Below are 27914 nucleotides of genomic sequence, written 5' to 3'. Positions count from 1 at the left end.
CCCTTCCCCTTCCCCTTCCCCTCTCCCTCCTCTCATGTGGTTTAAGTGATTTAACATTTATGCATTCATAGCTGTCCTGGGGTACCTATGGCCAATATGCTGAGGGTTAGACATTCCTGATGGTGTGTCTTCCTTTCCAGGGCCCGATCTTATTTTTACCTTAAAGTCTTCTTTGGGGCCCCAACTACAGAAAGAGCGATATTATGGAACTTGGAGCTTCTTCCTTTGAGCTCAAAAAGTCTTGAGTGAAATTTCCACTTTATGTGGGCAATAACTGAGCTTATCCCAGTCCCCTTTAAAAAGTTGTTCCCAAGCCTGAGGGAGGCAGGTTGGTTGCTGCCTGGAGAGCTCCCTGGGACCCACTCTCTTCCGTCTGACCCTCAGCCCCAGCTTTGTAGATGATAGACATAGCCACAACCCCAGGACAAAGGGTTAAGTCCTTAGAGGAATGGCTCAGTGGCTTAGAGCAGACTTCTCTTGCAGAAGACCTGAGTTTGTTTCTTGTAACCATGCTGCAGCTGATAACCGCTTGTAACCCCAATTATCACAGGGAGCCCACGTCTCCGAGCTCCTGTGCACCTACTCACACAGGGACACATAAACAAAAGTAAAACAAATCTTTAAAATACAGAAATAAGTCCTGACGTTTTAAAAGATTTATTCAGTTTCTAAATTGCTAGTGTCTGTGGGTATGGGACTTTTACTTAGAAACGGTGCTTCTGTGTAGGAATCAAATACTCTGAGAGAGTCCACCTGGGACTTGGGTGGTACCTTAACCACCATCCACTGTCTTTATAAAAAAGGGGAACCTTAAGACACACAGAAGACAGACAGCAGGGGGTCTTGTGAAGATGAGGAGGATGCCTCCATGAGCCAAGCGATACCTGGAGGCGTCAGGCACTGTGAGAGACAATTCTTTCTCTCTTTTAGTCTCTTGGCAGAGTATGGCTTGACCAGATCTCAGACTTCTGTGCTTCTAGAACTCTGAATATGTTTGTTTGTTTTAAGCCGTTGGGTTTGTGGTAGTTTGTTGTGGCAACCCTCGAAGCTTGTCTGGGCTCTCTCATGCCCTTCATGGCTAGGCAGGGAAAGGATATGCTGAAGTCTGTTGTAAGGAGGCTGAGGAGACAAGGATGGGTTTGCAGCCAGCACTTCCTTCCACCTGAGTGATGGAACCCGTTTCCTAAGCAACACAGCCCTTACTCTGAGTGACAGTCATGGACCAAACTGCTTATGGTCAGTAATTGTCTTAGTACTTATGTCTAGGAAGGGAGGATGCTGCATTAAGCAGACTGAGAAGGAGAGCTTCAGTTCCGACTCCACACATTTGGTCTTGGCAGGTTCACTATGGGAAAGAAAAAGAAGTCCCACCAAACAACAGACTAGGATGTAATTTCCAGAACCCTGCTTCCTGCTACCTTCTTTTAGCATCTCAAGATGTAAGTTCTCAGATGCTTTCTCTCAGGTTTGCCCAGAAAGGTTCAACTTCCTCTTCTTTACAGACAGATTTTTTTAAAAAAAAAAATAAAAGTTTCTTGGTTATAGTAGAGAATCCTTCTGAGGTGACTTAGTTGTGTGCGCGTGCACGTGTGTGTGTGTGTGTGTGTGTGTGTGTGTGTCAGGGTGATGTGTGTACATATGTATGAGGGTTTGTATGTACATGTGTAAGGGGTGTGTGCAGATGTGTGAGAAGGGATATGTGCACATGTGTGTGAGGCAGTGTGTGCATTCATCCAGTCCACCTGTCCACTTGACTCTCTGTTTGTCCATCCATCTGTCTGCCCATCATCCATCTGTATACCAGTCCATCCATCCATCTAAACATTCATCTAAACATCCATCCATTTCTTGTCCATTCATTCACCCACCTATCTGTTCAACCATTTGTCATCTGTCCACCCATCTGTCCATTTTTCTGTCTATTCATAACCCATCTATTCATTTTTCTATCTATTGATCCATAAGTCCATTAATTGACTGATCCATCCATCCATCCATCCATCCATCCATCCATCCATCCACCCATCCACCCATCTACCTATCTGCTCATCTGTCTATCATGTCCATCCATCCATTTCTCTGTCCATCCTTCCATCCCTCCATCCAATGGCCTGACTGCAGAGCTGGCCAGCAGGTGCCCCCTCTCACGCTCACTGTTTCTCATCGGGCAGTTCACAGTAACTGTCCCAGAAGGTGTATTTCTGTTTAAATGAAGTTGCCATTGTGGGGCTCAGGTCCCAGTCGTGCTGTCCCCAGTGCTGCCATCAGCCTGTTTTAGATTTTAATCACTCGCCTTTGCTTACTAGTTCTGTGGCAACTAGAAGTTGTGTTAGACTTTAATTTAGCTCAAACAGGCTGAGATTTCCCCCCATCCACCCAAGACAATGAAGAAACACTCTTAAGAGGTTGCAGTTGTAATTAAGGGAGCGCTAAAGGGTAGAAAGGGGATTAGAGAAAATGCATGTAATTATTACACAGTACAGAGGCCTGCTGTGTGGATAAAACAACCCCACCCCCACCCACTACATGAGGAGCACAGGAAAGAGGCTTTCCTGGAAACCAGGCTGGCTCAAACCTCCTGTGGCTCTGATCTAAGGTTTAGAGTTCCCTCCTCTGCATCTTCGTCTCCCAGGGCTTTCTTAAAACCTATGTGTTTCCCTCAGCCTGGGCCTATTTTTCCCACAAACTCTGCTCCTTTCTGTCAGCCAGTGCCCAGCTTTGTCTGACACCCTGTTGTGAGGAGGACCACGTACCTTGGATCCTCAGATCCATACCCCAGACTCAGAACCCCAAGTGGTGTTGGATAGACTTCTGTTCTCAAATTTCCATCCCACCAACCTCCTAAGGGGAGAGCAGAAGGCTCAGGGTGCCAGCAAAACATTGGCGTAATGGAGCCTTTTTCTTTCTCGCTACCAAATATGGAGCTATTTGACCAAATATGGTAGTGTTGACTCAAGTGTCCTGTCCTCTTCTGTGTCATGACCCAGCTCTACTCAGACACTGACAGGATAATGATCATCACTGCCTCTAGTTTCACCTCCTCTGATGTCAGCTTCCTAAAGCACAGGAGTTAGTCAGATTTCACCTCAGTGACTTGCCTAGTGGTGACTTTGGAAAAGCCATCGTCTGTTTTTGGAATAGATGTTCTACTGGTTCCCTCTACTGGGCATTATTCTTGTTTTGATGTCCACCTGGGATGTTCTGTTTCTAAACATCTTCTGGCCATTATGGGACTATTGGCATTCTTTTCTCTCCCCACTTCCCTTTTCCTTTCCTCCTCCTCCTCTTCTTATTCCTCTTCCTTTTCATCCTCTTCTTCCTCTTCCTCTTCCTCCTCCTCCTCTTCCTCCTCCTCTTCTTCCTCTTCCTCTTCCTCCTCCTCCTCTTCCTCTTCCTCCTACTCCTCTTCCTCTTCTTATTCCTCCTCCTCCTCTTCCTCCTCCTCTTCTTCCTCTTCCTCTTCCTCCTCCTCCTCTTCCTCTTCCTCTTCCTCCTCCTCTTCCTCCTTCTTCTTCCTCTTCCTCTTCCTCCTCCTCTTCCTCCTCCTCCTCTTTTTCCTCTTCCTCCTCTTCCTCTTCTCCTCCTCTTCCTCTTCTTATTCCTCTTCCTTTTCATCCTCTTCTTCCTCTTCCTCTTCTTCCTCTTCCTCTTTTTCCTCCTCCTCCTCTTCTTTTTCTTCTTTCTTCCTTCTTTCCCCCCTTTCTCCCTCCTTCCTCTTGAGATAGTATGTAATTATGGTTGGTCTAGAACTCACTCTATAAGACCAGGCTGGCCTCAAATTCATAGAGACCTGCCTGCTTCTGCTTCTGCCTCTGCCTCTGCCTCTGCCTCTGCCTCTGCCTCTGCCTCTGCCTCTGCCTCTGCCTCTGCCTCTGCCTCTGCCTCTGCCTCTGCCTCTCTCCTCCTCTGCCTCTCTGCTTCTCTGCCTCTGTCTCTCTCTGCCTTTCTCTGCCTCTCTGCCTGCCTCTCTCTCTGCCTTTCTCTGCCTCTCTGCCTCTCTCTGCCTCTCTCTCTGCCTCTCTCTGCTTCTCTGCCTGCCTCTCTCTCTGCCTCTCTGCCTGCCTCTCTCTCTGCCTCTCTGCCTCTCTGCCTCTCTCTCTGCCTCTCTCTCTGCCTCTCTCTGCCTCTCTCTCTGCCTCTCTCTGCCTCTCTGCCTACCTCTCTCTCTGCCTCTCTGCCTCTCTCTGCCTCTCTCTGCCTACCTCTCTCTCTGCCTCTCTGCCTCTCTCTGCCTCTCTGCCTACCTTTCTCTGCCTCTATCTGCCTCTCTGCCTCTCTCTCTCTCTGCCTCTCTCTGCCCCTCTCTGCCCCTCTCTGCCCCTCTCTGCCTCTCTCTGCCCCTCTCTGCCCCTCTCTGCCCCTCTCCTCTGCCCCTCTCCTCTGCCCCTCTCCTCTGCCCCTCTCTGCCTCTGCCTCTGCCTCTGCCTCTGCCTCTGCCTCTGCCTCTGCCTCTGCCTCTGCCTCTGCCCCTGCCCCTGCCCCTGCCCCTGCCCCTGCCTCTGCCTAAGTGCTGGGATTAATGGTGTGCATCCCCAGGCCTGGCTACCTGATTTTTTTCCTACAGTTTCCTCCCACCCCTGTCTACTCAGCATCGCTACAATCACATCCCTTAAGGCCTGTGCCTTCACGCAGGTATCTCCTGAGCCCTGGGAAGCTAAGAGGTTGGATCTTACTGCTCAACTTTACAGAAGAGATTGCTATTGGCTGTGGTCATTAAAAGAAGGTGGTGACAGCAGTCAAGTCTCTTGACTCTTAGTTCAGGGTCTTTCCCATTGGCCTGTTCCACCCGCCTACCACTTAGGAGTCTGCATGGAAGAATTCCGGCTTCCATTCAGTCCTTATTAATAGAGTGAGCAAGTCGGCTGCTTTGGTGTTACTCTGAAAAGCAGAGGGCGAGACGACGGCTCAGTTTGGTTAGGTGTTGGCTACACAAGCAGGAGGACCTGAGTCTGATATCTGGAACAGGCGCAAGAAAGCCAGCCATGATAATATGTACTTGTTGTCCTGGTTGTGAGCAGATAAAGGGCTCGGTGATTTTTAGGCCCATGAGAGATTCTGTCTGTCTCCATAAACAAGGTGGATGACACACAGATTTACTCGCTGGCTTCCACACACATGTGCATACGTGTGCATGTGAAAACACACACACACACACACACACACACACACACACACACACACACACACACACACACACACACGGAAAGTGAAGACCCTTTGAGCTGGTATCTGTCTTTCCTGTAGGACCTAAGATACCAAGGACACTGATGTCCTTAGGACTCTTTATGAGTACACCTCCTTTGGTAGTGTCCTGGTTTGCTTTTCTGTTGCCGTGATAAAATACTAGCCAAAAGCAATTTGGGGGATAAAAGGGTTTTTTGTTTGTTTGTTTGGTTGGTTGGTTTTCTTTGGTTTATAGTTTATAGTCCATCATGAAGGGAAATCAGGGACAGGAGCCTGGAGGCAGGAACTGAACCAGAGGCTAAGTACAGCAGAGGAATACTGCTTTCTGGCTTGCTTTCAGGCTCTTACTCAGCTACCTTTCTTATACCTCCCAGGCCCACATAGGGATGGTACCGCCCACAGTGGGCTGAATCTCCTAGATCAATTAACAAGAAAGAAAGTCCCACAGATGTGCCACAGTCCAATCTGATGGAAGACATTTCTCAATCGCAGTTCCCTTTTCCCAGGCGACTCTGGGTTTACGTCTAGGTGACAGCTGAAGCTAAGCCACGACAAGCAGCAAGCAACAGAAAACCACCAGCATCCAGTGGGAGCCCAGGCGTGGGGAAGGTGCAGCATATAAATAGTGACTGGAGCTCTGCAGGAAGCTCCACCCATCGTCCCCGCCTCTTCCTCCTTGCCGCTCTGCTGGCAGAGATGCCCAGTAACTGCTTCTTAGTTCCGATTTCTCCTTTCTGGGAACGAGCTCTGCAGAGGTTAGCGTCTCTTAAACCTGGTTCTAAATTGTTTTCCAGGAGACAGTTCGTTGGCTCAGCATGGACCGTTGCTCACATCTGCACCAGTCAACGGTGACTATAAAATGCTGACTTGGTTCCTCGTCACTGTTGCCATGGTGACAGGGAGCGGACGAGGAAAGTCTCCACAGTTGCTCCTTACATCAAATTGGATGGCTTTCCCACCGCTCCTCAGTCTTTGAGATCTTAATATACTCTAGCTAGTGTGAGATGGGATCATGGATCCTGCTCCCGTGGTTTTACACAGCACAGTTCTTATTCTCTGTAGAACACCTGCGTGTGTAGGGAGCTGACAGCATCCCCTGCTTCCTATCTTGCTGGGGTAGACCTCCAGCTTCCCTGTGGGTAACCTTTAGTTTCCTTGGTCAGTTAATGTCATTTTATTACTCCGGGCTCCTGGTGCGAAGGGTCTGCCCTGGACACTGGGTAGAGGTGGCTGCTACGATAAACATTTCTCCTCATCTCTGGGCATTCGTCCTGGAGATGGCAACCCAGCCTTTCACTGGAAGGCAGCTTTAATCTCTGAGGCCTGTCCTGTTCGAAACAATCCTGTTTGTATTGCTCACGAAGTGGCAGAAGAGCTGACTTCTGACATTCTTTAGTGCCTTGTGGATAGCACATTACCACAGTCTAAAAATAGCCAGGGAGAGTGGAGGAGCCAGGCTGATTTCAGAACGCACAGCACTGGGTTGAATGTTGTTATCTAAATTAGAGCCTATGTCCTGGCTGGTTTCTGAGTGAGTTTTACAACTGCCCTATGGCTTTAAAACTGAGAAACCATGCTGTCTGGGAGCAAAATGGAATTAGAGTTAGGTTCCTACTTAGAATCCAGGGAGCAGAATACACAGGAGGCCAGGCCTCAGTGTGGTAAGACAAAGCCTCATGGGCTGGGGTAGTAGCTAGGGCGAAGCATTCCAGAAGCCACGGATGATCAACATCTGTAGCTTTGAGACGACTCAGAGCTTTTTATAAATATCTGATGGATGATTATGTAACCTTTTAATTATTCCACTTGTCACATAGACGTTGCCTGCTCATACCCACATATGTATGTTTATCTGTGAGGGCACATCACATGTGCATGTGAGAACATGTGTGTGCAGGCTGGAGGTTGATGCTGGGCATCATCCTCTATTTCTTTCCCATCTTATTCATCGAGGCAGAGATCTGTCAGTCAAACAAGATCTCAATAGTAGGAGTAGTCTCACTAGCCAGCTTGCTCTGGGAGCCCTCGTCTCTGCCTTCTGAGGCTAGGATTAATGGCTGTCTCTGTGCCCACCTAGCATTTCTGTATAGTTCTGGGTCTTCACCCTTCAGTCTTTACCTTTGTGCAGTAATCAGTTTTGGTCACTGAGCCATCTTCCCCGGCCCCCACATACCATATTTGTGAGGGATTTGGAAATCAATGACTCTATAAATCTATCTTTAATCCTTAAAGCTTCCTTTGGAGTTAGGAGATGGAATGAGATGGAGGGTCCATTGTGCGGGTGTGCTGTGAAGAACAGCTCAGCTGGGGCGCCCGAGAGCTTCTGTCCCCATCCTAGTCCTGTTGCCTAGCAACATCATGATTCTGGCCACATCACTGAACTCTTCCTCTTAGCTCCCATTTCATCATTTGTGCAATGGAGACACAGATAGTCACCCTCCAGTGGGGTTATCTCAGGATTAAATAACATGTTAATGAAATAAATATTATTGATAAAAATAATTTCTATAGATGACAGAAATCACTTATTACAGAAGTACTTGGTTCTTATGTAATATTTAAGGAAAGCATTAACTATGTTTAGTTATGATCATTTGGCAAATGAATGCTGTATTTGTACCATTATTTCTTTGTTTTCCCTTGCTGTATTCTTTTGGTCTTCTAATTAGATCTAGGAGCCTTAAGAAATGTGTTTCTGGACTGGAGAGATGACTCAGTGGTTAAGAGCACTGACTGCTCTTCCAGAGGTCCTGAGTTCAATTCCGAGCAACCACGTGGCGGCTCACAACCATCTGTCATGGGGTCCGAGACCCTCTTCTGGTCTGTCTGAAGAGAGCCACAGTACTCATATACATAAAATAAATCTTTAAACAAAAATTCTTTCTCAAATTTCTTCTCTAAAGTCTCCCAGGTATTTGTGTTCTCTCTCTTAACACAAACACATGCCAGATGATGATGATGATGATGATGGTGGTGGTGGTGGTGGTGGTGGTGGTGGTGGTGGTGGTGTTGTGGCACTGGCTTGTCTGGAATGATGTAGGCTAGGCTACTTTTGCCTCCTGGGTGCAAGGCCTACACCATCACACACGTCTAAACACTTTGTTTTGAACTGTTTGGGAGTGAGTCACCTACACAGTGGCCCCTTTTCTGTAGACACTTTAACGAGGTTATGGTGGTTTAAATGAGAAATGTCTCCCAGAAGACTCTGACATTTAAACCCTTGGTCTCCAGCAGGTGGCAATGTTTGAGGAGGTTTGGGGAGGTGGGGCCTTGCTGGGCAGAGATCTGTCAATCAAACAAGAGCTCAATAGTATGACTAGTCTCCCTAGCTAGCTTGCTCTGGGGACCACAGTCTCTGCCTTCCGAAGCTGGAATTAATGGCTGTCCTACTGCCTAACTTGCCTGGTGTCGTACCTTCTTCTCTAGTACTATAAGCCAAAATAAAGCCCTTTTCTCTTAGGTTGTTCTCTGTTGGGGTATTTTATCACAACAACAAAAGGGTAACTCATACCCAGGGTTTCCTGGAGTTATTGTGTGCACAAAGAGATATTTCGAGGCACGATTACCTCATCTCCAAGCTTTCCCCACATTTTATCATTTGACTGCTTGTGGTTGTTGAAACCAAGTTATTTTTCCAGTCTGAGGTCCTAGTCCAGGATGCTCTGCCCTGAATCGATGGTACTTTCCCAGCCTTTATCTTTCTGACACACTCGTAAAGTCCACTCGCTCTGTCTAATGCCTCCCGGCTGGCTTCATCTCACACATCTCCATTCTGGCTTCATTTTATACTTAAAAGTAACACTGTGTCCTTTTCAGGGTCCAGCGTCCATTCCCTCTTGAGCGATGGCGACTTTGATCACCAGAATAAGGTCGGGTGTTCCCGGGTCTGCACCACAAAGCTGCTGCAGTTTCCTTTGGACGCCATTACTACTTCTGCACGGAGACATTGTGGCACTTTGTAAATAACCAGTTTCTTAGACGTTTGAGTCAGCTGCAGAAATCTGTTAATGAGTCTCACTCAAGGCATAGATAAATGGTGGCTGCCAGGTGGTAGGGGTTCTAATTTCATGGTTCCTTTTGCATTTACGAACCGGCATGCACCCTCCAAGGACCCAGCTTCCTTCTCTGCTGTTTGTTTAATCATAGTAGTGTGGATTCAGGAACCAATTTTACTCCATAGATTCTAATTGGCTGCCATGATTGTTTACCGGGATGCTAAATTGTCCCAGGTCGGCAACAGACAACACTTCATGGTGTCTCCTGTGTCCCTTTTGACATTTCTGTTGTTTGAGCACGTAGTTACCTCCTGACTGCCAGGGATATTTTAGGCTCCTGCTCTCTGCTTCCCTCTGCCTTTCCATCCGCCATTTCTCCACGGAGCACTGTTATCTTTTTATTTCAGAGGATGGCATTTAGAGCTTAAACCCCAGCACTTGATGTGTTGATTGCTGAATGAGTCTGGGGTTTGCATCTTAGGCCTCTCAGAGAACTGAAGCGAGGAAAAGCCTCATCCATGTACACACACACACACACACACACACACACACACACACACACACACTTACAGACCCCCTACTGTCTACACAGAAACATACATCCAGCCTGGCACATGAGTTCTCATCAATTCTCCCAAGTCTACTTCACGCTCAGAGTTCCCATTCCACTTTAAATCTCACTTTGCTAGCGGTAAGAACCATGGCTCTCATTTCCCAGCGCACTGGAGTGGTTTCAGGGGCTAACCTGCTTGCCAGGCTGTGGAAGACGTCGTTAACCAGGGCTCAGTGTGTGTTCGCATCACTTTTGACTCTTTACGCAGAGGTTATCATCGGTGCATCAGGAAGTTACTGCAACTTCTGGTAACAGCTTTGTGCATTGGCAGAGCCTTGCTCGTGCTGCACGTGAAGCACAGGGCAGAGGCAGGGCTTCCTGTCCTCTTCCTGCGGCCTCACTGACGGGGGATTAGTGTCTTTCTCATCCTGCAGTCGCTTATTAACCATTTCTGTATTTATCCAGCTGTCATCTGTCTGTCTATCTACCTACCTACCTACTGATCTATCGATCTATCTATCTATCTATCTATCTATCTATCTATTTATCATCTATCCATCATCTATCTATTATCTATCAATCATCTATCATCTATCAATCATCTATCTATGTATATTTACCTATCACCTATATATATATACACAAATATATATAAATCTATATATCTACCAATTTCTACCTATGAATCATCACTTACCTATCATTACTCTCATTTATCTATCATCTATGTACTCATTGTCATTCTGTCATTTATCAATGTATCTCTCACTCTGTGTATCTGTCTGATTTCTATCTGTCTGTCTATCTATCATTTATCAATCATCTATCTATCTACCTATCATTTATCTATCATGTATCTATCACATATCTATCATGTATCTATCATGTATCAATATCTATCTACCTATCATTTATCTATTATCTATCTATCTATCAATTACCTAAGTACTCCTCTGTCAATCTACCCTATCTCTATATCTGTGATATATCTATATATCTATCATTCTATATTTTTATCATTATTATCTACATTTCTATTATCATAGTCTATTGTTGCATCAGTCTATGTATCTGTCTATATATATACATATGTTTATAAAATTCTATCAACTGTTGTCTATTTTATAATAGCAGCTCTATCATCTGTCTATCATCTAGTCCATATCTATCTATCTATGTATCTATCATCTATCTTTCAGTCTATCATCATCATCATCAACACATCATCATCATCACCATCAACATCACCACCATCATCAACATCATTACCACCACCACCACCATCACCACCACCACCATCACCACCACCACCACCACCACCACCACCACCACCACCACCACCATCATCATCATCATCATCATCATCATCATCATCTCCCTGTAGTTGATTTTGATATTTGTTGGCTCCCTTGTTGCTTTTACAGAGCAGAGGATCTTCTGCTGGTCTTACTCTGCCATTCTTTTTGTCATGCCCCTCTGTTCACCTCTGAAGGAAATGCTTTCCTGAGAAGGCTGTACATACACATCAATGTAAAGTCTAGACCTTCCACATCCCGGAGCTTAGGTGCACGTCTCTGGAGAGATGCTGATGCCATGTCTTACGATATTGCTGTGGTGCTGAACACGCAGTTTATCATTCAGTAGTGCTGAGCGCTGGGACAGGTCACCTTTCGGAGTGTGGAGAGGCCGCCCATGGATAATGGGAGGAAGGTGCAGAGATCTAAGGCGCTCAGGAAAGACTCAAAATGTGGGAATATGGCTACTTAGGCTGCTCATAATGGGGCTGTAAGTCAGGGTCAGCTCTTTGAGACCTAGAGAGGAAATTCATCTCTCTCTCTCTCTCTCTCTCTCTCTCTCTCTCTCTCTCTCTCTCTCTCTCTCTCTCTCTCTCTCGCACTGCCATGAGAGGGTTGTTGGAGGGGAGGCCAGAGGAGCAAATCCCCATGACAGAAGGGGTATCAGGTTTCTAAAATATTTTAGGGGTTGCAGGACATTTCATATCGCAGGATTTAGTGGCGGGAAGCGTGGAGGATCCAGCGAATGTGAGTTGTTGGCATTGGTACAGCCACATCAAGGAGCCCAGTGTGTCAGCTTTATGGGGGCCACAAAACCTTTCTCCAAGTGAGGCTCGTGGGGGTGGTGGCGGGGGCAAAGCTTTCATCTGGTCTGAGTGCAGATGCTGACAGTGTCCACCATAGCTTTCTCATCCTGATATTTATGGTCTGAAGGTGGCTCTCCTAAGGAGATTGCTGCCACCAAGATGAGTTAAACTCACTTCCTCATTCAGCTCCATGCAGTAACCTCACCTCCATGCTCAATTGTATATAATAAATACGCCGAGCTTCCAGGGTGCTGTGTCGTCTCCATTAGAGAGCCCGGTCTGCCTGATCCCAGCCTTTCTATCAGTGTACGTTCATCTCTTCTTTGTTTGAGGCACAGTAATTGTTAGGACCATAAATCAGGGACTGCCCAAGAATGATCACCATCTTAAAGGGGCAGGCTTATGTTCTAACAGACCAAATGTTCAAGCGTGTGAAACCGTTGTGGTAATTTTGTTTGTTTCTTTTTTTTTTTTCTTTTTTCCGGAGCTGGGGACCAAACCCAGGGCCTTGCGCTTGCTAGGCAAGCGCTCTACCACTGAGCTAAATCCCCAACCAATTTTGTAATCCTAACAGAAGTACAGGTGGCAGGTGGCTGTCAGTCAGTCACCCCTCCATCATGGCTCACCCCTGCACCTGTTTGCTCACCTGTGGCTCATCCCTCCCTGCACCTGTTTGCTCACCTGTGACTCACCCCCACACCTGTTTGCTCACCTGTGGCTCACCCCTGTACCTGTTTGCTCACCTGTGGCTCACCCCTGCACCTGTTTGCTCACCTGTGCCCTCTTGTCCCTTGTTCAGGACACAGAAGTTTTGAACACCGCCATTCTCACTGGGAAGCCCGTCTCAGTTCCTGTCAAGGTCGTGGGAGTTCAAGAAGATGGATCTGTGGTGGACGTGCTGGAGTCTGTGGAATGCAGGTCTGCCGATGAAGATGTTGTGAAGGTACCGGAGACAGTTGATGACCATGCTCACACATGTTCAACACCCCCCTCTCTTTTTCTCTGTGTCTGTCTGTCTGTCTGTCTGTCTTTGTCTCTTCTTTTATTTCTAGCATGTTCTGTCTGAATTGAATGTTCCTCTATTCAAAGGGAGGGAAAATGACTTTACTGGGGAGATTGGTGAAGCCCTGGGTCAGCAGGAGGCTGCTGCTTCCTTCTCTGGTTCTTGGTCTCAAGTGGAAAATCCCTTCTCATGGTCACCCTCCCCCAAACCCTCCGTGTTCTCCCTTCCTCTCTGCTTGTCCCACAAGCACACCGTTTCCTTTCCTCTGGCAATCCATACATCATTTCAATTTTTACCAACTGCCTCTGCCCAGTAGGGTTCTTTAGTGAGTAGATTTTCTTCACATGTCCTGCTTTCAGAGCAGCTGTTTGCCTCAGCTGGTTGGAGTCTGGTGCTAATAAGTGCCTCCTTTCTCAAGCTTAAAAACGAATTTAGGGTCATTATAAGATAATAAAACCCAGGAGCTTGATGTGTTAAAATTTTGTTAATATACATTAAAGTAAATGGCTATTAAAATAATAATAAAAAAACCCTCATCTCGCACCTCCCGACTTAATTTGAATACTACCAAAGGGACGAGGCTTGCAGAGAAATCTGGACATGGAATAATTCTTCCGGGTTCTTTTCATTACTGATCAGTGATTATTTTGGCTCCAGATTCTTCCAGAATCTGCCGGGAATTTTAATTGTCCTCGCTGTTTGTATGGCAACGTTAAGATGTAGTGTTTCTGTTGTTGGGTTTTTTTTCCCTCCCCCACTCAGCTCGTTGGCTGCCCATTGTTTTTGCAGCAGAGACCACAGAGAGAAAAGATTCCGTTTCTGAGTCCCTAAGAGAGCCCCCAGTTCCGATCTGCTCAGAAATTTCAGGAAAATCCAAGACACTGAGTCCTGTCCTTCACAGAGAGTCTGCTTCTGTTGAGAGGTGAAATGGGACTTGGCCTTAGCACATTCAATCTTACATTAAGTAACGCAATGTCTCAGTGTATGCGTATGCAAGAAGCACGGTTGCCGAGGTCAGAGGACAGCTTTCTGAAGTCCTTTCTCTCCTCCCCGATGCGGATTCCTGGACTTGAACTCAGATCATGGTGCTTGGAGGGGGATGCCTTTACCTGCCGAACAGCCCTTGGTGTCAGTCTCAGAAACACTCTGGTGGCCAGCAAGGGAAGGGCTGGTCTAGGTCGATGCTTTCCTCTGTGTGGCCTGCACGAGACTACGTTTTGGTCCAAAGTAAATCTGATAACGAAGGATGGAGCCATAAAGTCTAATTGGACATGAAGCCTGCAGGAGCCTTCGGTATGGTGTAACTTGTTTCATGGGCATAGGACATGAATTATCCTCAAAGTCAAAGGCAGACTAGTTTAAAACCTGCAATATGGCCTCACCCCAGGACTCCTGGCAATCCTTGTATTCTGTGGGCAAGCCAGATTCAAAACAAACCTCGGGCCTTCCACATTAAGAGTCTAGAACGACCTGAGTCTGACAATGCTGACACACACACACACACACACACACACACACACACATACACATACACACACATACACACACACATACACACATACTCACACATACACACACATACACACATACACACATACACACACATACACACACATACATACACACATACACACATACACACATATACACATACATAAACACACATACACAAACATACACACATACACACATACATATACATACACACATATACACATACTACACACATACACACACATACACACACATATACACATACATACACACATACACACACATACACACACACACACACACACACACACACACACACACACGAGTGTATACCTGAGAGTGCACCTGAAGCCTCATCTTATTTTTGAGACCCCCTACCTGACTAAACCAGGCATTTCCTGACTTGTCTAGACCAGTTGGCCAGAAAGCCCCAGGGAATCCTCCTGCCTCCACTCCCCTGGGCTTGACTCACAAGCCCACAGCCCACACCTGGTTATTTATGTTGGCGTTGGCGATCCAAACTCTGGCCCTGATACTCATGCTGTAAGTACTTTCCTCACTTAGCTGTGTCTCCAGCCTAGTACGTTTGTTATCCCGTCCCTACATCATTCAAGAAAAAAAAGAAGAGACATTGACTGTGGCATAGGCAGGAGCTGACTGAATGCTTATTGTTGACAGGGGCTCAAACAAATGACTTGCTCTGTTTCCCCCCACCCCCGAGCCTTTGGGTCTCTCCCAGGAGCCTTGGGGAGCCCTGCAGGATGAAATCCTTGTTCATTGCCCTGGAGAAGTCTACTCCAGAAAACTGTGTCCAAATTCATGTATCCCATTGCTATTACCTCTCTAGTTGTTCCCATTGCACAGAAATAAGTTTACCCTCTGCCCTTCCTGAAGGATCTATTTTGGAAGATGACTGATTCCTTTTTTTGGGGGGGGGGGGGAGGGGAGGAGTCTCATGAAGAAGGCTCCATTCTTTAGAGGAGCCAAATGGAATGAGTTGTCAGATCACCAAGCCCAGGGGCTGCATTCAGACAGGCTTTGCTGGCAACCCTGGGATTTAATTAAGTGGTCCTGATGCATTTGCTATGGCTTCTCTGTCTGTGTTTGTAATACACTCTGCTGCGGCTTAAGGATGGATGGAGTTGTCTGTGGGGCTGTGTGCTGGCCACAGTGTCACCCCAGGGGTTGCTGCGACGACACCGACATAGTCATTAGCACTCTCTGGAGCGATCCGTGTATCCGTCTCGGAGCCATTTCTGCACATCGGGTCTGGGACTTAGAGGAGCGAGTCAAGTGTGGAGTCAGGAGAAATGGGACTCATGGAGACAAATAGGCTCACTCCCGTGACCTTGCGACTTTCACGGAATGGAGTCTGGGAGTACAAAGAGCTGGAAAGTGGGGAGAGTGGAGGAGTTAACACAAACTAAAGAGAGCAGGAGACAGCCTTATATTTGTAACTGTGTGTCTAGGTGTGTCTGTGTGTGGGTTTTTGCATTAATGTGTGTCCATGTGTGTTTGCAAGTTCAAGCTCAGGTCTGCATGTTTGGGTGACAAGCATTTTACTAACTAAACCATCCCCGTGGTCCAAGACAGTTTAATTAAAAAAAAAAAATAGAGCCGTAAGAAAATTATGCTGGAGCAGGAAAAGGCACAGTGTACCTTTAAAGGGTGTGTTGGAGGAACCCAGAGAAGCAAGATTCGAGGGTGGCTGCCTTTGCTTCCTCTCTTCCCTGTCTTCTGGTGGAAGTCTTCAGAAGGCCACTGGATTATCCCAAGCAGGGGCAACTGACCCGCTACTGTTTAATCTGCTTGCGATAACGTCTCAATGGCAAATCTGGGGAATGATTACATAAAACCGTACAACCAAAGGGAGCGCTCAGTGTTTGGTCTGAGAGTAGTATATTGCTTTCGAAACCAATAGATGTTCAAGGCAGAAGCTCAATCCCTGGCTCTCAGGCTGGAGGTCTAGCTCCTGAGCTCTGGCTGTCAGGCTCCTTAACCCTCGGCAGTGCCCTCAGTCTCTTCCCCATGACTGGGACTTGGGGTCCTCATTTCCTCAGTGACCACCTTTGGCTCTTCACGGCCTTTGTCTTCTATAGTCCGTTTCTCCACTTTGTCAATACTCCAGTCGTCTTCTGTAGTCTTGGCTTCTTCCAGACTCTGCCTTGATTCACTCTCTAGGACTCTGCTGCTCCTTCATGGAGGAGCTGTATCTCTTAGCTTTGTGTTTTGGGTTCTGAGCTTTGGGGATGCTCAGAATTCCTCATCTGGCTCCTTGCTGTTGCTGCTGCTGCTGCTGCTGCTATGGCCAGATGCTATAGGTATTTATCTACTCTTCCTACAACACTTCCATTCCACTGTACCTGAGATAGAGACCACATGGGGACAGATAGAGGAGGGAACTTTGGTGTCCTGATAGTGCCCCACCAGGAGAGAGAGGCGCACGGGAGAGACACTTCCCAAACTAGCAGGTATCCTGCTCGTATGACCAGAAGAGAAGATTGTCATTACAGCCTGGCAGATGCTTAGCTTCTAACTCCATTAATCATGAGACTTCCCTAAGGGCCAGTCATAAGCTTTGTATTACATCAACGAGACTTGTTGCTGAGACTCTAGGGAAACAAGCCTCCTTCTGTCCTGGCCGAGGGTAACTCCAGGGAACTGGGTCATCTGTAGTACTTCGTGGCTTGGCTCTCTCAGAGTAGAATCTTCTGAAGCTTGTCCTAGCTGCTTGGAGGTTTTGTGGCTGAGGCAGGAGCGGTGACTGGGGCAGCAGCTATGGCTGGACTGGTCTCTGCAACCGGGGCTCAGGTTCTCAGTGATGGTGGAATGTTGGGAGAAGGGGCAGCTTGGTTGACAGACAGCTCCTGCTATAAGCACAAGCCTTAAGGGGCTAAGGGGCTTGCTCCTTACAGTTTAGGGTATTAAAAAAACCAAAACAAAGCAAAAAAAAGTGCCAACCCCTGGAGGTACTGTTAAGGAATTAGCATTCTCAGGAGTTTAATAACACTAAGCCTACAGCTACACCTGAAGGGGAGTTAGGGTCCTCACATCTGTCTCTATGGTATCTGTAACAATTAACAGCTTAAAACACACATTTGTTATCTTATTCTGTTAGCTGGACTCTAAAGGATGCTGGGAGGGCTAAGTTCCTTCTGGAAGATGTTGATAGAATCATTCGTGGCTCTTCTAGATGGCCACCCATCTTCTTAGCTCATGTCCTCTCCTCCATTTTGAAAACCTTACAGCATGGCATCCTCCTACTTCCTCTGCCTCTGTTCTCTCTATGTCTTGCCCTCCTCTCCCTTCTGATTCCATCATTGCACATGCTTCTCTAACTCTGACCTTCCCATATTTCACTATAAACATCTTTAATGCTTATATGGATTGTTGGGTATCAGACTCCATCTTGCAGAGAAACTCCTTGAGACAGAAAGTAAACAACTCAAAATAGCTTCAGGAAGTTCCTGAAACCGACCAGATTCATTAGGCCCCTCTTTTCTAAGAATGTGTTAGCAGTAAAAACTGCTGAGAGACCATCAGAGACCAGTAGAGATGCTTCAAAGAGGCTTAGACCAAGAAGCCTGAAAGAAGCAGGAACCTACACGGTTTCCTAATGAAGAGTCTCAGACCAACTGAGCTACCAGGAAAGGACATTCTTTAACCCACTGAGCTGCCTGCAGACTGTGCAGTGTGCTCCAGATTCCCAGCTTTTGTGAACTATCACCCATGCTGCAGTTGGGTTGTGGTGAAGCAGCTATCTTTGAGTCATTTCTGCTCCTGTAAGTAACCCCTCACCCATATTTGTGTAAGTAATAATCCCAATAAATTCACTTGTTCACCATGTTGGACTTTTGTCAACATTTGTTCTCACAACATGGATCCTGATAGGCCACCTCAGGGTTGTCAGATCTTCAATACACTTTGTCCAACCCGTTGTTTCAAGAGCTGATGTAAAAAGTTACTATTAAACCAGGTGCCTGAAAGAGGTGGATGTTTATTCTGAGTTACCCTGCTTTTCCAAGAAGCACTGGGAAAGGAGGCTCCTGGCATTCCTTGGCTCGTGGAGCTTCGCCCACTGTCTTCATTGTGTGAGCACACCGCTGTTTTTCTATATGACCTTTCTTATATATACAGGGGTTTGTCTTTGAATATAAGGGCCATTCTAATATGGGATGACCTTTTCTTGAGACCTTTAAGCTTCCATCTAAAGAAAATCTTGTTTTCAAACAAGGTCTCCCTCACTGAGGCCTAGGATTTGAATCTCTCTCTTGGGTACCCTGGCTTCTTGCTGAGCCTTGTAACAGATACACTCACAGGTTCTCAGAATTAGGACTTGGGTTACTTGGGGAGAGGCCCTGCTCTTCAGGCTACACTGTGTGTTTTGTTTTTCCCCTTGTTAAAGGTCTTCAGAGAATGGAAGCAAGATGCAGTTTCCATATCAGAGTTATGATTTAATTGTTGGGGAACTATCTGAGTGGTGGTTTCATATTTATTATGTGTCTGTGGTTGTATAATATCTTAGTTTCTCTCCTGTTCCTGTGATAAAACACCACAAAAAAGCAACTTAAGGGAGGAAGGGTTTATTTTGGCTCACTGTTTTATAGGGATAGGATCAGTGTCTTAGGGTTCTCTAGAGTCACAGACCTTATGGGTAGTCTCTATATAGTAAGGGAATTGGTTGATGACTTACAGTCTGTAGTGCAACTCTCCAACAATTATCAGCAGCAGCTGTGAATGGAAGTCCAAGGGTCTAACCGTGGCTCAGTCCCATGAGGCAGTCAGGCAAACAAAAAAGAGAGAGACTCTTCCTTCTTCCAATGTTCTAATGTAAAACTCCAGCAGAAGGTGTGTCCCAGATTAAAAGTGTGTACCACCACGCCTGGGTCTGGGACTTGCTTTGTGTCAAGTGACCTTGAACTCAGAGATCTCCTTGCCTTAAGCTCCTGGAATTCATAGCCACTTTGACTCAAGATCTCCATACTAAGATCCAGGTCAGAAACTTGTATCTCCCAGCCTCAAGATCAGGATCAAAGGCGAGCCTTCCAATTCTGGATTGTAGTTCATTCTAGATATAGTCAGGTTGACAACCAGGCATAGCCACTACAATCAGTGATGGCGGGGAATGCATAGTGGCAAAAACATGAGGCTGGCTGGTCAGCTTCCTGTAGCATCAGGAAGCAGAGAGAGAGAGAACAGCAAATGGAGCAAGCCTATAGACTTTTAAGCCCACCCCCAGTCACATACTTCCTCCAGCAAGTCTCCACCTCCTAAAGGTTTCACAATGTCTTCAAACAGCGCCACCTACTGGGGATAAAGTGTTCAAATATTTGAGCCTGTGGGGGACATTTCTCATGAAAACCACATGTTCTATGCCAGTATCTTCCTAAACCTCCCACAGAAACCCATCCTCATCCACAGTGGACAGATTCTCACACTCACAGAGAGATAAATATAAATTCATTCGGATCTTGAGGACGCCTCCTGCAACTTTTGGCTGCCATAATTACATTCCCAGTCTACAGGTATCTGGTGGATTCACGATAATGAGACCCTAAAAGCCTAATCAAAACGCATTAACATTTTAAGGCCTTCTCTACCCCAGGGAAGGTTCCTGCTTCTGAAGAAGTTGGTCTGTGGGAGAGGAAGAGGTGAGGAGGTGACTGTCAGAGAAAGGGATGAAATGTACTGTGACTAGCTGAGCTGTGTGGGGAGCTGGTCACTGAAGCCTGTGGGAAATGACAGCTTGCCCCACGGTGGCAGTTTTACCTGGGTCAGGGTGTGCCACTTACAGCAGACTGTGTGATCAAAGTTTCCCTCTGTAGCTGGGCTTACAGAGCGGAGTAACTGGACGGCAGGCTTGTTCTGAGGGGGCTCCTTAGGGAGACAGACTTGAGCTGACATCACCCTTCAGACGGCGGGAGCTGGCCAGGTGTGACAGAAAGGGGGTGGGTAGAAGAGATTTGGCAGAAGGAGGATGGATTCCTGCACAAGCAACTATCATTTTCCTTGTTGTTTCAAGTCACAGAAACCCAAATCCACCTGCCTCAGACCAATGCGATTTTTACTTGAAAGAACATGGAGAGAAGGAGGGGAAAAAAATCAAAAGAGATTTAAAGCCATTTCTCTCCCTTTTGCAACGCTTCACACACACAAAAAAATTCCATATAAAAAGCCCCGCTGTTAGTCTATTTCTGGGCGTGAATTTCCTTTCTTCCCCCCCCATTGCCAGGAGCCATGCAGCTAAGAATAAGTTGTCAGGCAGTTTGGCTGTTATTGCCTAATTCTGTCCTTCTTTATGCTAGTAATTTGGACTTTTATTGTTGGAGATGTGTCATGTATTTCTTGCTGGCCGGGGCTACACACTGCTGTATTCTCAACCTTTTGTTCTGTCAGCTTCATTACGCTTCCAATATCAATTAGAGCGTTTGTTCCTTTCTGTCTTTGGCATCTCTAATTAAGAACCAAACATCCTGGAAATCACTTCTGCAGAATTCTGGGAGGTCTTGGAGCGAGCCAACTCGAACCTGCCACACCTCCCAGCCTCTGCCAGGAGGTGTGCACCTGTGCTTCCTTCCTGTGGATTCTACCGCTCTCCTTCCGTAGACCTGGGCAGATGACGATTGCTGGTGCCTATGATTCCTGTAGATATATGTTTATTGTCTCCTAGGCATTTGCTTTCTCAGCATTCAGTGGGAAGGAAGGAAACAGAGTGACTTTGGGTGCTTGTGGTCCTGAGTAGAGCTCAGAGGATAGGCAGAAGATTCAGCTTTATCCCGCGATCCACTGGCATCCTCAAGAAACCCAGATGATTAAAATGAACTTCTGAGTCCAACCAGGTCACACAATGTAAGATCCAGGCCCAGGTAGGGGTGGATCTAAGTGCAAGGGTTGTGTGGGAAGGTTATTGTTGGTCTCCACCATTTTTTTCACCTGAAAACTTTTAAGCGCTATGCTTGACATACCATGAAATGTACATCTTTAATAGAAAACTGGGTAGTTTTTATGTTATATTATGGGTCTTATATCAATGTATTGATTGTTATCTAAGTTAGTAATCATTACTGTTATAGTTAGCTTGGACCGCCAACCCTGATCCAGCTTAGAAACACCCCGTGAAAGAGTCTCAATTGGGGAAATGCCTCATTGAGTTGCTCTGTGAGAGATTGTCTTGACTGTTACCCAACATAGGAGGGCCTACTGTGGGTGGTGTCATTCCCTTGTCAAGTGGTCCTGGGCTATGTATAAAAGCTAACTGAGCATGCGGCTGCAAGTAAGCCAGCAGGTGGCATCCACCATGCTTTCTGCTGCAGGGGCTGCTGGTCTCTTAAAGGAAACACTTAAACTGCATACAGATTGGTTCTGTATTTGAGTCAACAGTTGAGGGAGTCTCAAGTGCAAAAATATGCTCTCTGGTATAGCAGGAAGGTAAGTGTGTGGCTCCTTCCCTTGAGCCTGTCCTGATGTCAGTACAAGGTCTGTTGGGGGACGTTACAATGGAAAGAGGTGAATCACTTTCCCTTGGTAGTGTCTCACTCTGCTGAGCTTCACTGACTTTTGTTAAATCCACAGAGGTGTTTGTCTGGTTTTGGAGTGAGCATATCCCATCCTTCATCTGTCTCGATGTCACAGACAGTCAGTAAGCTCAAACAGGGAAGAGTCAGAAGTTGGTGCCAAATCTCGACAGCACTTAGACGACACTGGTGTCAGTGGCCTGCCTGTTTTTAAGCGTGTTACACTGCCTCCTGTGGGAGGGGCCGTGGGAGAGTGGATTCTCCTGTCTATGTCACTCAATGCTGCATTTTCAACCCACTTAGGCAGACCTGGTAGACAGTAGGCTGTTTTAAGTATCTGTTGAAGGAACGAACTGCAGAAATATCTACCAGTAATACCCCAAGAGACAGGCGGGTTTCTATTCTCCCTTCATCCTTTTATTCCTCTTGGAGGAGAAGGACTCTCTAGAATGTAGGTGGTGTCTGGAATAGAATGGCCGTGTTAGCCAAGCACACCTCATTGGAGGATTTCAAGCTTTGAAGCGTTAGCTTAAAGTAGATGTCGTTTGCGGTGCACCGTGGGGTTAGCTCCTAAGAATTACTAAGAGAATTGTTAGGGAGCCAGGGGTACCAGGCATCTATAATGTCAGATTCTCATCAGCCCCAATAATAAGGCAGGTGGTTTTTTTTTTTTTTATATCAGCTGCAGCTGAAATCCGAGCTGACTCTGGTGATGTCACAGGAACTAGGACAGAATGTTCCATATGACAACTCTTTTGGAATGATGGATGAGTTCCCTGAGGACCCCAGACAAGTCTCAATTGCCACCGCCCAGCCCAGCACCTCCTGTGGTGACTTGCAAGCTCAGAGTTCTCCAGTAAATGCTAAGGGGAAGGATGAGGGCCTGACATTGCCGTAGACAGCAGGGAGGCTCAGAGGGACTGCAGCATGGCAGGGCCTTCCCTCAGAGTGACCGCAGCGTGGTGGAGTCTTTCCTTGGATCCACCATCTTCTCCGCTTCTCTCCCATGAGTGCACACATGCAAGTATGACCATAAGGCTGTGTATGAAGTCAGCAGGGCGTGCCAGTGCACGCTGGCTATTGGCCTGGCGAGTGTTTTCCCTTAGCCTGAAAGCCCTGTGATGAGGTGGGGACCTCTCTAACCTTTCTTCTTAGCGTATCTGGGTCACTTGTCACCAGGGCTGACACTGTGCAAGTGTTCTATGGACAGATCACCAGTGTTGGCTGGTGGGGGAGCTATAGATGCTGGAAGATGATATCATTGCTCAGAGAGACTCTTGGGAGTCCGTTGGATGAGGGTTCTGAAATCACCCCAGTCATCATTCTCTGGGGGATTGTGGGAAATCTGCTTTTCAAACTGAGTCTTAGTCATTGACCTTTTTTTCATTTTGTATGTGGTGTGTTTGTGCTGTGTGTGTGTGTGTGTGTGTGTGTGTGTGTGTGTGTATGTTCTTGCACATGGGTGGATTTACATGCATGTGTGTGCACATGTACTTACAGGCAGAGAGATAGATGGCTGGGAATCAACCACAATCCTTTTCCGACCTCATTCATTAACTCAGGGCCTGTCAATCAAAACCCATCCCTCAAGAATGTCGGTGCCTTCTCTATGCATCACACCCAGGTTTATGTGGGTGTCCGGGGGGATCAGAACTAGAGTGCTCACACGTGCACAGCAATGTGTTAGGCACCAACTGTGTATGAGATCTTTATCCTGTGCCCAGACTCTTCACATCTATTAGTTCCTGCAGTATTTCAAACCCCTCGGGGGTTGGCTGTTAAACTCCACACTCTACTGATGAGAAGCTACACAGGGCAGCTATGAGGTGCAGGGCTGGGATTTGAGTCTTGGAGCTCTGACCAGTGCATTGAAAGAGTGCCCCAGTTTCACAGGGGACGCGGTCCCTGCAAAGGCTTGTGACACTGATTTCAGGCTTTTTAAAAATCCCTCTACTCTTGGACTGTCCTCAAACTGACTTCTGCCAAGCTTACCCCGAGAGGTTACTCTGTCTTTCACAGATGAAAATGTGTCCCCTTCTCTTAAATATCTCAATGTCTATGGGGCAACCAAAGATGTTAGGAACCAGTGGCTGACAAGAGCTCTTCCTGCACAAGGGGTGATGACTTCAAAAGGAGACAGTGAGACTCTCACGTCTCCCCCAGACACTCAGGGGATTTACCGCTAGCTACTCAGTGCCTCATGGATGCATATCAGCAGACTGATATGGATTTTAGAAATGAATGCTGCCTCATGCAGCTGGTGGGAATATAAATTCTGTTTCAGCTGAGAGCCTCAGGGATGAGGCTCTTCGGGGAGCAGAGGGGTGGGTTCCACAGCCTCCCACTAGGGAGACAATGCTGCTCACTTCCATCACGTGGTCAAGTTGATAAGGGTCCAGAAGTGAAAGCTCATGTTTTTTTCACTGTCAGCTTAGATATTCTGGTCTCTCTCTCTCTCTCTCTCTCTCTCTCTCTCTCTCTCTCTCTCTGTATGTGTGTGTAGAATTGTGCTTGCACATGCCTACATGTATGCATGATGGAGGTGTCATTTCTGAGGGGCCATCCATCTTTGGTTTTCGTGTGTGCGTGCATGTGTGCATGTGTGTGTGTGTGCACGTGTGCATGAGTGTGTATGAGGTCGATTTGGGCTACTCGATGCTTCCTTTCAAGTGAACAAAAGCTCCAACCAAACACGAATGATAACACAGTACAAGTAAAACCCAAATGTATAGCCCAGTAGAGGGGCTGGAGAGAGGTTAAGAGCACTGGCTGTTCTTCTAGAGGACCTGAGTTGGGTTCCCAGCACCCACCATACGCAGTTGATAATCGCTGACACTGTTATGGTCTCTCTTGAGCCACGAACTGTCTTCTGACCATTTTGATATAAAATATATCATGGTTCCAACCGAAGGTCAGAAAGAAAAAGTTGGAACCAGAGCCCAGACCTGGGCATCCCTCCTAAGGCTCCTCCAGGCCCTGCCTTATGCTTTTCCTGTTGTTTAAAAGGTGTTGCAAGTCTGGCTTTGGGTCGCTTGTCTCGCAGAGGTGTGTGGGGGAGGGGCAGGCTGTTATTCCTGATTTCCGACTGTCTTGGGACTGCAAGGAGGCATCCATCCTCTCCAAGCCTGTGAGTCATACAACTGCATCTCAGCATTACCCATCAGGCACTGGGCACACCCCAGTTTCAGAACTCCTTGCTAAATCCACGAGTACTTTCCTTCCTTTAAAAACAGACTGGCAGTCTATTTAAACCAGCAACTTTATAAAAGGCAGGACTGGCGAGAACTCTCATCTGTCTATCACTCTCTCTACCTGGACCCTTGCATGGACGGCGACTTCCCCTGAGGTTCACACTGTCCCTTCAGGTCAGGCCCCCTGCAGAGAGGAAGAGACTGAGGTCCAGAGAGATGATGTGCACACGGTCCTGGGAGGGGTTAGGGGAGCTTGATCACAGGCTCGCCACTGTGTGCTTCCTCTGTCAAGGCGACCTATGGAGTTTAGGGATCGTCGATAGGTCCTGAGAATTTATAATGGGGGGAGGGTATTTGATGGAATGTATCGAGGATGCCCTCCCATTCACACGTAAGGCCGGTGAGCGTTGTGATGAGGAACGCTGCGGTTAATCGGGGCTGTAGCAGGAAACTGGCTTTCTGGAAGCATCTGCAGCAGTGAACGTACTGAGGAGATGGCGGAACGAGCCCAGTGGCATCGTCTTGGGGCAGCCATCATGTTACCACCCTGTAAAGGGTGACGAGAACCCACAGACCAATATGGCTGAAGAACCAGGGACGTGGCTTAGTTGGTAGAATGCTTACTTTGCACGCATGGGACCCTGGGTCCCATCCCCAGCTCCACATAAACCAGGCACGGTGGCGTGTGCTTATCATCCCAGCGCTCAGGAAGTGGAGGCAGGAAGACCAGAAGCCACCTAGGGAGTTTGAGGCCAGCCTGGAGTACCCAAGACCATGCCTCAGAAGAGCCAAGCCAAACCGAATAGGAACACGACCCGGAGAGAGATAAGACGTTTTCTTGCCAACGATAGCGTCTCTTAGTTGAAGTCCAAGGGGATGATACATGTCTACTGAAGCACAGACTTTGAATTCGTTGAAGAACTAGTGACCTGAATCCATCCACAGGAGCTCAAGGTCCAGCCCTATCAGACGTCAGAGACAGCTAACTGCAACTGTAAAGGTTCCTATGACTGGGGAAGGCACTGTCAGGCCCACACCTGCACAATGAGATTTTTGCAGAGATTCTGCAGTAAGGGCCAACGGAGCCCAGAGAAACCCAGAGAGGCAACTCCTGGGTGTATACCCAAGGGAATCTACACCAGCATAGCACAGAGACACTCGCTCATCTATCCTCACTGTGGTTCAGTTGGTAGAGCACTTGCCTAGCATGAATGAAAACTTGGGAGCCGGTCTTCAACACCCACGTCAAATAGCCACAGTGGTACACACTTGAGTTTGAGAGCTCAGGAGGTGGGTGTCGGATTAGCCTGGGTGTTCATCCTCAGACGAAAGGTTAAGGAAATGTAACATAGGTACAAGCAGTGGAGATGTTCTGGGGTTGGCTACTCAACTCAGGACAGTGCGTGGGTTAGGCAAGTGTTTTACCATTGAGCCACATCTCTATCCATGACACAACGAGGCTTTGTTCATCCGTAAAGGAGAACTTTTGGGCTTGGCTTGTGGACGGGCAACAGGCTCATTTCCCAAGGGCCCTGGGGCTCAGAAATCTGAGACAGAGCCATGTTCTTCGGGTCTCCTGGTTTGGGGCTGGGGAGACTGAACCCTCAAATCCTTCCCAGATACAAGGGAGGATGTGGTTTTTATAAACCAACTGTAGGAAGGCTGAGGCAGGGGATGCCAGAAATTAGAGGACAGGTCTGTGCTGGGATGCTGTCTGTCATCTTCTCATGGTCCTGCACCCACGTCCTCCTTTCTTCTTCCAGCTGTGCTCTCCCCTCGCATGTCCTTGTGAGGATGGAAGGAAGGAACCTTACCTATTTTCTTTGTTTAAAAAACTCTTGAGGGAGAGCCTGCTGGGCCTCAGGGATGGCATGGGTAGGGGAGGGTGAGTGATTTTGTGTACGCTGTGGAAACTGGAGGTCATACTGGGCCAGATCCTTTCCCTCTAGGTCAGAATTTAGGACAAAGAAAGATGACAAACCAATGTAACAAAATCTTCCTTGGGAAGGGTTCCTGCTTTAGGTGTCAGAGCTGTTAGTGTATTTCTAAGTTAACCACTGAGTCTTGGAGGACTGGAAAGAGAGGCCCTGTTTGTGGTTACCTGGGCTTTCCTCTGCCAGGCGGGAGAAAGTGAGCTGAGAGTGGACCACTGCCAGGCTCTTTCAGCTGAGCTGGGGCAACTTAACTGATGACTGTGACTGGCTGATAACTATGGGGCAGCTCACCACAGAGACAGAGCTGAGGAGTGTCCTTCACGTGTATGGAGAAGCCAGCAAAACTCAGCCCCCTTGGCCGAGGGGCACTGGGAGGAAGAAGCATGTCAGGGTGAAGTGGGAAGGACCGGTTGGGGCTCGGCTGTGGTGGTCAGTTTCTTCTCTCCTTCCATTACTGGGAAGTATTACTGAGTGAAAAACCAGAGACATTAACTGGACAGGAATGTGGTTTCTGCAACTATGAGGGGTAGATTAGAGAGAACCCACCTCACACCTTGCCAAAGCCCAAAATCACTGGGAAATTAAGGAAAGCCCACAGGAGAGATCTGAATGGGTCTCACCCATCTTTGTCTTTTGTGCCCTTTGCCACTTTCTGATGATGTCATACTTCCCCATTGACCTATGGCTGTTCATGAGCATTTCTGTCTCTCACAGTCGAACAAACTGATAAAGGTGGAGAGATTTCATTTTCCATCACTAACATTCACATCCACAGCATCTCATTAACTCAGGGCGTTAACCAGATAGATGGACGGATGGATGGATGGATGAGTGGGTGGATGGATGGATGGATGGATGCTTGGGTGGGTGGATGGATGGATGGATGCTTGGGTGGGTAGGTGGGTGGGTGGGTGGATGGATGGATGGATGGATGAACAGGAATCC

At 47.3% G+C, this 27914-nt stretch overlaps 1 protein-coding gene across 1 annotated transcript in view; it reads left to right on the top strand.

Annotated features, from left to right (window-relative positions):
* The window catches only part of Tmem132b (transmembrane protein 132B), a 263288-nt gene that overhangs the window by 208914 nt on the left and 26460 nt on the right, over nucleotides 1-27914 (top strand). Inside the window, 1 exon segment of the mRNA NM_001134536.3 lies at nucleotides 12633-12776. Coding sequence (NP_001128008.2) covers nucleotides 12633-12776 — 144 coding nt within the window.

Source organism: Rattus norvegicus, chromosome 12, assembly GCF_021556685.1.
Source record: "Rattus norvegicus strain SHRSP/BbbUtx chromosome 12, alternate assembly SHRSP_T2T, whole genome shotgun sequence".
In the NCBI taxonomy this organism is placed as follows: domain Eukaryota; kingdom Metazoa; phylum Chordata; class Mammalia; order Rodentia; family Muridae; genus Rattus; species Rattus norvegicus.
This window is presented reverse-complemented; position numbering and strand designations above follow the sequence as displayed.